Source organism: Armigeres subalbatus, chromosome 3 (genome assembly GCF_024139115.2).
Source record: "Armigeres subalbatus isolate Guangzhou_Male chromosome 3, GZ_Asu_2, whole genome shotgun sequence".
NCBI classification, from domain to species: domain Eukaryota; kingdom Metazoa; phylum Arthropoda; class Insecta; order Diptera; family Culicidae; genus Armigeres; species Armigeres subalbatus.
Window position 1 is genome coordinate 348,664,252 of NC_085141.1, and position 8,789 is coordinate 348,673,040.

The following is an 8,789-nucleotide window of genomic DNA, read 5'->3' on the forward strand; positions in this document are numbered from 1 at the left end:
GAAGTGTGTTGGAAGGGGTCAATGGTGTGAATGTTTGAAGCAATCATACCATTTACCAGAGACTACGACAACACATGCGAGCTGGGCTGGGAACAGCTTCCATTTTTGACATACTGTGACACTGTGGAAGCACTGATGATGATAGCATTATACACGCAGTCCAAACGCGAGTACGACAGTGCAGTGGCTCAAGCTACGCCATCACAAAATTTTCATGGGGTATTCGAACGTTCAAGTTTGCCAGGTAGAGTCAGTGCTTTTGGTTGAGAACGGCATTGTTTACTCCGCTGCATCCATGAACTTGCCCATTAGCAGCACCGACTTCCAACATTGCTTCCCGTATCACTAACTTGAAGATCACCACGGACGAAAAATGGTAGACCTGAAATTAATCGCAAACAAAATAAACAGAATGGAGAAAAGAAATCAAAACGTCATTTTACTTGCAGAATAATGCATCAGTGCATTATTCCGCAAGGGAAGACGCTAGTCTGTGTTTTGTTCACTGAAAAACGCCTGCTATTGCCTAATTATTCGATTTCCTTGTGAGCTCCGTACTGTTTAAGGAATTTCAGTAGCGGAATCATTTCTTGACCACTACTTGTCCTATCTATTTGCACAGTACTTTAGAAGTCCATACCACCCTTTACCGCAGTGCGAATATTGGATCCGACCACTACCTCGTTGCAGTATGCCTGCGCTCAAAACTCTCGACGGTGTACAACACGCGCCGAAGTCAGACGCTACGGCTTAATATTGGGCGGCTACAAGACGGTAGACTAGCCCAAGAATACGCGCAGCAGCTGGAAGTGGCACTCCCAACGGAAGAGCAGCTAGGCGCAGCGTCTCTTGAAGATGGCTGGAGAGATATTCGATCCACCATTGGTAGCACCGCAACCGCTGCACTTGGCACGGTGCAGAAACGAGATTGCTGCAACACCGCACGAGGGCGAACGAGGCACGATATAAACAGGCGCGGAACAGACAAAACTCGATTTTCCGGAGAAAAAAGCGTCAGCAGGAAAATCGAGACCGTGAAGAGACGGAGTAACTGTACCGCGCTAATAACACACGAAAGTTCTATGAGAAGTTGAACCGTTCACGTAAGGGCCACGTGCCACAGCCTGATATGTGTAAGGACATAAACGAGAACCTTCTTACGAACGAATGTGAGGTGATCCAAAGGTGGCGGCAGCACTACGAAGAGCACCTGAATGGCAATGTGGCAGACGAAGATGGCGGTATGGTGATGGACCTGGGGGACGCGCGTAGGACATAATTCTACTGGCTCCGGATCTTCAAGAACTCCAGGAGGAGATTGGCCGGCTGAAGAACAACAAAGCCCCTGGGGTTGACCAACTACCAGGAGAGCTATTTAAACACGGTGGTGAGGCACTGGCTAGAGCGCTGCACTGGGTCATTACCAAGATTTGGGAGGAAGAAGTTTTGCCGCAGGAGTGGATGGAAGGTGTCGTGTGTCCCATCTACAAAAAGGGCGATAAGCTGGATTGCAGCAACTACCGCGCAATCACATTGCTGAACGCCGCCTACAAGGTACTCTCCCAAATTTTATGCCGTCGACTAGCACCAATTGCAAGGGAATTCGTGGGGCAGTACCAGGCGGGTTTTATGGGCGAACGCTCCACCACGGACCAGGTGTTCGCCATTTGCCAAGTACTGCAGAAGTGCCGCGAATACAACGTGCCCACACATCATCTATCCATCGACTTCAAAGCCGCATATGATACAATCGATCGGGACCAGCTATGGCAACTTATGCACGAAAACGGATTTCCGGATAAACTGACACGGTTGATCAAAGCGACGATGGATCGGGTGATGTGCGTAGTTCGAGTTTCAGGGGCATTCTCGAGTCCCTTCGAAACCCGCAGAGGGTTACGGCAAGGTGATGGTCTTTCGTGTCTGCTATTCAACATCGCTTTGGAAGGGGTAATACGAAGAGCAAGGATTAACACGAGTGGTACAATTTTCAATAAGTCCGTCCAGCTATTTGGCTTCGCCGACGACATAGATATTATGGCACGTAACTTTGAGAAGATGGAGGAAGCCTACATCAGACTGAAGAGGAAGCCAAGCGGATCGGACTAGTCATCAACACGTCGAAGACGAAGTACATGATAGGAAGAGGTTCAAGAGAAGACAATGTGAGCCACCCACCGCGAGTTGGCATCGGTGGTGACGAAATCGAGGTGGTAGAAGAATTTGTGTACTTGGGCTCACTGGTGACTGCCGAAAATGATACCAGCAGAGAAATTCGGAGACGTATAGTGGCTGGAAATCGTACATACTTTGGACTCCGCAAGACGCTCCGATCGAATAGAGTTCGCCGCCGTACCAAACTAACAATCTACAAAACGCTCATTAGACCGGTAGTCCTCTACGGACACGAGACCTGGACGATGCTCGTGGAGGACCAACGCGCACTCGGAGCTTTCTAAAGGAAAGTGCTGCGTACCATCTATGGTGGGGTGCAGATGGCGGACGGTACGTGGATGAGGCGAATGAACCACGAGTTGCATCAGCTGTAGGGAGAACCATCCATCGTTCACACCGCGAAAATCGGACGACTGCGGTGGGCCAGGCACGTAGCCAGAATGTCGGACAATAACCCGGTAAAAATGGTTATCGACAACGATCCGACGGGTACAAGAAGGCGAGGTGCGCAGCGGGCAAGGTGGATCGATCAGGTGGAAGATGACTTGCGGACCCTCCGTAGACTGCGTGGCTGGCGACGGGTAGCCATGGACCGAGCCGAATGGAGAAGACTTTTATATACCGCACAGGCCACTTCGGCCTGTCTGAATAAATAAATAAACCGTCGGAAACTATAACGAATGTAACTGCTGAAGGAATGAAGATAATTCATCCAGCCGTTTTTTAGTTAGGCGGATACGAAAACAGACCATTTCCTTTTTATTATATAGAAGATAGAAGAAGAAGATATCTTGTACAGTGACGTTAGTGTGCGAGAATCTAGGTTTGGAGCTGGGTGGTGCGGATAGAATCGATTTGGTTGTCAAACTGAAACCAAAATTTTCTATTGTGCCGGAGCCAAACATTGAAGATTGTGGTTATGTTCGTTTCTGATCTAATATTGAGAAGTATTGCTATTATTTGGGGAGAAAATAAAAATAAACTATGTTTGAGTTTTGTATTCTTTGTAACTAATATTCTTACATTATATTTCGAGTGTAAAATTAGTAGGAATGCAACTAAAAAGCACTCGTTACGTAATTTCACGAGATTCTGATTGCTGATTGGAGCATGAATGTATGTAAACAATCGTAAAGTCATGTAGAGTCTAGCGCATTTATGCGCCCTCATGCAGCGTGGAAATAGAAATTCGAAGAGCGGGAAATGTTGTGCCAAGTAAAGGTGCCGTCAGACGTTGCAAGCAAATCACTCGCAACGAGCATTTTGCTCGCAGAAAGTGACAACTGTCAAAAAATTTCCTGTCTGACTATACTGAAAGTGATTGCATGCAAACAAATGACAACTCGTAAGCAAACGCTCGTTTGCAATGTGTGACTGCTAAGCGTTAAAAATTTTCAACTCGCAGAAACGAAATTGCGCTTGCTAGTGCAGCACTAGCAAATTTTTCGCTCGCAAAAGTGAAAACGTTTTCAGGTGGCAGTATTGCACTGCAAAAATAGGAATGAAATTAGATTTTGTGGCCGAAAAACAAGTTTTTCGTTTTTGTTTATATTTGCATGAGAGTAAATCTGTCATTTGCTTGAAGTAAAAAAATGCTACGTGTGACTGCAATTGCGAGTGCTCTCAGAAATCATTCGCTCGCACGAGTGATTTGCTTGCAACGTCTGACGGACCCTTAACTGCAAAATAATTTTGTTTGTGGGAATGATTTCAAAATATCCCTCTACTCGCTTGAGCGCAGAAAAGCGGCTCTATCCGCAGCACCCATGTATTTTTGCATATGCGATGTTTTCGGATTTTGGGCACGGAGAATAAAAATCCCGGCCCCCTTTAAAATACACGGGGACCAAATTCTGGCGGAAAATTTTCCCGAGGTGTAAAGAGGTGCGGGGCGAGTGCGAGGATACGTTTGCGTTGCGTTTGACACATTTCCCATGGGATAACTGTCAAACGCAACGCAAACGTATGCTATGTGTGGGGCTCTTAAGGCAGTCTTAACGTTCGAAATCTTCCCTTTCAGCGTAACGCTTTTGATTTCCAAAATTTTAAATGACACCCAGTATAGTAAAGAAAGACTAAGTCCTACGTCAAAAAGGCCTATAGGGTGCTATAGGGCTAATATACACCAAAAAATCTGCACGTTGTTTCCACCTGAAAAGTACGTAGATTTTTTCCACCTGAAATTCACGTAACTTTTACCTTATATTTTGATAGAATTATCATTCTACGTGAAAATCAGGTAAGTTCTACCTGAGTTTTGAATAGAATTCACCGGACAGGTAAGTTTCACCTGAATTTTCTGAAGCATTTGCAGCTACGTGTGCACCTAAAATGTACCTGAAAATTCAGGTGGAAACAACGTTTAGATTATTTGGAGTGTAGGGCTAATAGCCCCCTCCAAACCTTAAACCTTTGACATCATTTTTGAACGATCCAAATAACCCACCCCTGAAATTTCGCCTCTGTCAAAATATCGACAGCTGTCAGTGAAAAGCTCCTCAATTTTTTTTCTGATAGACTAACGCAAAATGAACTCCCCCAAGAAATTATGACGTTTGAGCGGGTCGCATAATGAACGCAAAATGAACTTTTGTTCGAGAAGACGACCCGCTCAAATGTCAAAATCCATCGGGTGAGTGAATTCGATGAACCCCTGCATAAGTCTATCCTCCGTCACTCCAGCCCATCAGCAATCGAATGAACTCGCGAAAAAATATTGCGTACCAGCAGCAAATATTTCTGTGAATAAGCCCCGAAAAAGTGCATCAAACTGTTTGATAATCATCTGGTAACGCAGTTCTTGAGAAAAGAAATCACTGCAACGGTTATTGACGTTCAAATCAAGCGCCAAACGGCTTGAAAATCACATTTCAGAAGTTTGGAAAATTATTGTCAGTACAGCAGGAGCAGGGCCTGCTGTGTTCTAGAACAAACTCGACATCGCCTTCGGTTCCATTCGCGGTGTGCGTGCTTGTGGTTGTGCGACCCGAGAAAGGACCATCTGCGTCGGGAGTGAGTGAAAGCGAGACGGAGAGTGAAAAGTGTAAAGCAGCTGGTTGGAGACTGAAGGAAAACACAATCAAGAAGGTGTGCGAAACAGCTTTGGGTGCAAAATAGGAAATTGACAGGACAGGAAGGAAGGTTCGCAGAAAAAGGAACTAGATTCGGGCCGAGCGGAACAAGGTAAGTTTTGAGCTGTAACCCTCGATTCGGGTGCTAATGGGATGTTCCGAGAATTCGAGATGTTGGCATGTTTGTTTTGGTAGTTTGTATGTAACGGAATGACGGCTTTGTATGGAGGAAGAGAGTGACTAATCGTCTAAAATAGGAAAATTGGTTGGAGAGATTTGTGTGTAGGAGAATAGAGGCAGGAAGCATTGATAATGGAGTGTGACGTAAACGTCTGTTTTTATGGGGTTTCAATTCCCAGGGTTCGAATGCGCTCTGAAAACATGCTGTGGCTTCCGGATATATCCAAACATAAAGCAGTAGGAATCTCGAATAGAAAATAGTGGCATATCTTTGCTTTTGGCATTTGCATGGCCAGGATATGTTATACGACAGTTTTATCGTAATGATAAGTACATATTAACAAGCTGCATTTGTAACTTTTCGAAAAACCGTGAATTTCTACGGAGGGAAAATTTGATATAGTTTGACGAAATAGCCACCAAGTTTTTTTTAATGCATGTTAGGTGGTACGATAGACCAGTATGGAAGGGTAGCATCACTTCCGTTGCTACAAATAGTGATTTGACACTCACTCACTTTTCTGCACGAAAGCGCACCAACAGAGAATGCGTTTCTACTTAATCTTACTAAACAATTTGTTACAAATTGTGATCTAAAAAATATTTTTATTTTTTTTCGTTTTAAAAAAATTAAAAGATGCTCTGTGTTAGGCGGGCATAGAGAAGTTTTCGATTATTAACTAAGGAAATGCTAATAGAATACTAAGTTGAAAAGCAGGCCAAGTTCTAGCTGGAATGTACTGCCCACGATCGCATATTTGTCCCATAGTAATAGGAAATTCAGCAAAGATGGGACTGATATGCGATTATATGCAGTGTAGATCAATATAAGAAGAAGATCTCGTTGCTTTATATTTGAAAGAGTCATGTTGCTTGAAAAAGCAGTTCTGAATAGTGATGAAACAAATTAGTCTTAACCCAAACTTATAATCTAAAAGTACGCAAAAAAACTATATTTCATATCTATTGCAGATCTTTTGTGCGTTATGTCTCAGCAAGAGCAACAATCTCAGCCCACAGTGCGGCACATTCCGATTTTTGTTGAAGGTCGATCGGAACCGTTGGTGAATAAAATACCGGAGACTCAGCCGAGCAAAAATTCTTCATCAAGTTCGATTCCTGAAATGCCTCGGATGGATATGCCACGAATGGATATGCCCTCTCACAATACCAGTGATTTTTTCAAGCATGGATCTATTTTTGATCGCGCACGTGATTTCCCGGTTCGGAGTTTCCCAAATTCATCATTCTTCAATAAAAACAGTCCTGCGCGGGAAGCGTCACCTGGTCGACAAGTTCCTGTTTTTACAGACTCTTCATCCACAGTGCCTCCTCCGCAACAACAATCACAGCAACAGCAGCAGCAGCAGCAACAACAACAACAGCCACAGACTCGTGGAGCATCGGTCCCTCGGCAAACGCCTTCACCGCCGACAGCCACGCAACAACAACAGCAATATCAACAAGAACAGGCCAAGCGCTATCAGCAATACCAGCAAGAACAGCAACAAGCAGCTCACGATCAAGTGGATTCGCAGGCCCAAAAGCCAACCCCCCCTCCACCATCGGCGAACGACCCTATTAGCAAAATTCAAAAGATCCAGCGAGATGTGCTACAAATTTTCGATCAAGTTGAAAAATTCCAGGGCAACAACGAAGGCAAAAAGGACAAAACCTACATCTTCTTGGACGAAATGTTAACGCAGAATCTTCTGAAGTTGGACTCGATCGATGCCGAGGACCAGCCCCAAATAAAATCCGCCCGAAAGGAAGCTATCAAGAGCATAAACCATTGCATTGCCGTACTGGAGGCCAAAGCGGAGGCTGCCGCAGGTGGTTCGTTGAGTAATGTCAGTGAGCCTCCGAATAACGAACCACAGGTGCCTAACGGAACGACCGACAGAACTAGCTCTGGTGCCTCGTTATCGCATTCTTCGTCCACTTCTAGTCAGCAGCAGAAACAGTCGGAACAGACGCAATAGGATTTCTTCCCTTTGATCGGGGTCATAATTTCATAGTTCACACCAAACTCTTGTTCTTCAACAAACCTTTCAATCCAGCTAGTGGGCACAGCTATTAGAAATACGAAGATTGCTACACTTTGCCGCTATTGTCCATTTTAATAGTCCCTATATACCTATTCTTACAACGTGTTCTTTGAAAAAACTGTGTATGTACTCCATTTCTACCAGAAAGTTTTGTATTGATTGAATATTTTTAGATAACAACTTTGTAGATAACGAGCAAACTTGACTAACTATGATTAATTTTTCAGTTTGCAATCGTGTATTTGTTCTAAGTTAACTATTTCATTTTTACGCGGGTAGCTTCTTTAGATTCGCAATCATTTTTGAATCGTTTAAACCGTCCGTTTTGCGCATTATACGGGGAATCATCGCTACTTCACCATTTACACTCACTGTTAATCACGTTTAGGCACTACCAAATTTTCCACAGCTGTTGCAGGAGTGCTTATCTGTATGCATAGAACTATTCTTATTTGTAGTCGAATTTTTGCCAGTGATGCCATCGAATTCATGCGAGCGCCGTCACGACGGGCGTCTTCTTAGCGAAAGATGCATATTTTCCGTCGAACTTAACTTCTATTGAATTCGCAAATATCATGCGCCACGATTTTCAAGGTTTTAAATAAGGTCAGCACCACCGCAAGACGCCTGATCGCAGTATAGACATCGCCGGACCCCAAAAAGAAATGTTTACTAAGAGTTTTATTTATTTGTTTGTTTATGCTTTTGTTTTATTTTGTTTTCTGTAGTAATAAACACTAATTTAAATGATGCATAATTTCTTAGAAGTTTAATCGAAGCAGATAAAATACTGAAACGAAACGTTTAAACGTGAAAACGAAAGAATTGATGATAGATCTATAAGAAATAAATTACTATGGTATAGTTTATATATAAAGATTAAACTTATCTAGAATCAAAAGAGTAAATTAATACAACCATAATAATCAAATTAATTGACACGCAAATGAGAAGAAGTGCAACAAAAGTAATAAAACTCACACAAACACATTTCAGTTTAGTGGACAACAAGTGCATTTGGAAATCAATTCTTTAGGATTCTTCGAAATATCCTATTTAAGCAGCTAGTACATATCAACTGTCTACGGATCATCGATCAAACATTTGATGCACCCCACGGTGCGATCTGGCTCGGCTAAGCAAAGTGCATCCATTGTGCATCACTTCGTATGCAAGCCTAAGACGAAGACAATTGCTGATCATCCCAGCCGAAGTGACAGGAGTATGGAATTGAATACTTCGCCTATCGGATTAGACGGAATCTGAGCCCAAGTATTTTATGCAAACTTGGGCCAAAATATATGTTTAGTAAGTA

At 43.5% G+C, this 8,789-nt stretch overlaps 1 protein-coding gene across 1 annotated transcript; it reads left to right on the forward strand.

The window, feature by feature from the left end:
• Positions 1 to 4,846: 4,846 nt before the first annotated feature.
• Positions 4,847 to 8,485, forward strand: LOC134226003 (BAG domain-containing protein Samui-like). Its single transcript, XM_062706508.1, has 2 exons — positions 4,847 to 5,358; positions 6,399 to 8,485. Exon 2 carries the CDS (start codon positions 6,413 to 6,415, stop codon positions 7,406 to 7,408), a length of 996 nt encoding a protein of 331 aa, XP_062562492.1. The 5' UTR covers positions 4,847 to 5,358; positions 6,399 to 6,412; the 3' UTR covers positions 7,409 to 8,485.
• The last annotated feature ends 304 nt before the right edge of the window (positions 8,486 to 8,789 follow it).

Coding starts and splice junctions, on each gene's coding strand:
- LOC134226003 (XM_062706508.1), top strand. CDS start 6,413: ATGTCTCAGCAAGAGCAACAATCTCAGCCCACAGTGCGGCACATTCCG.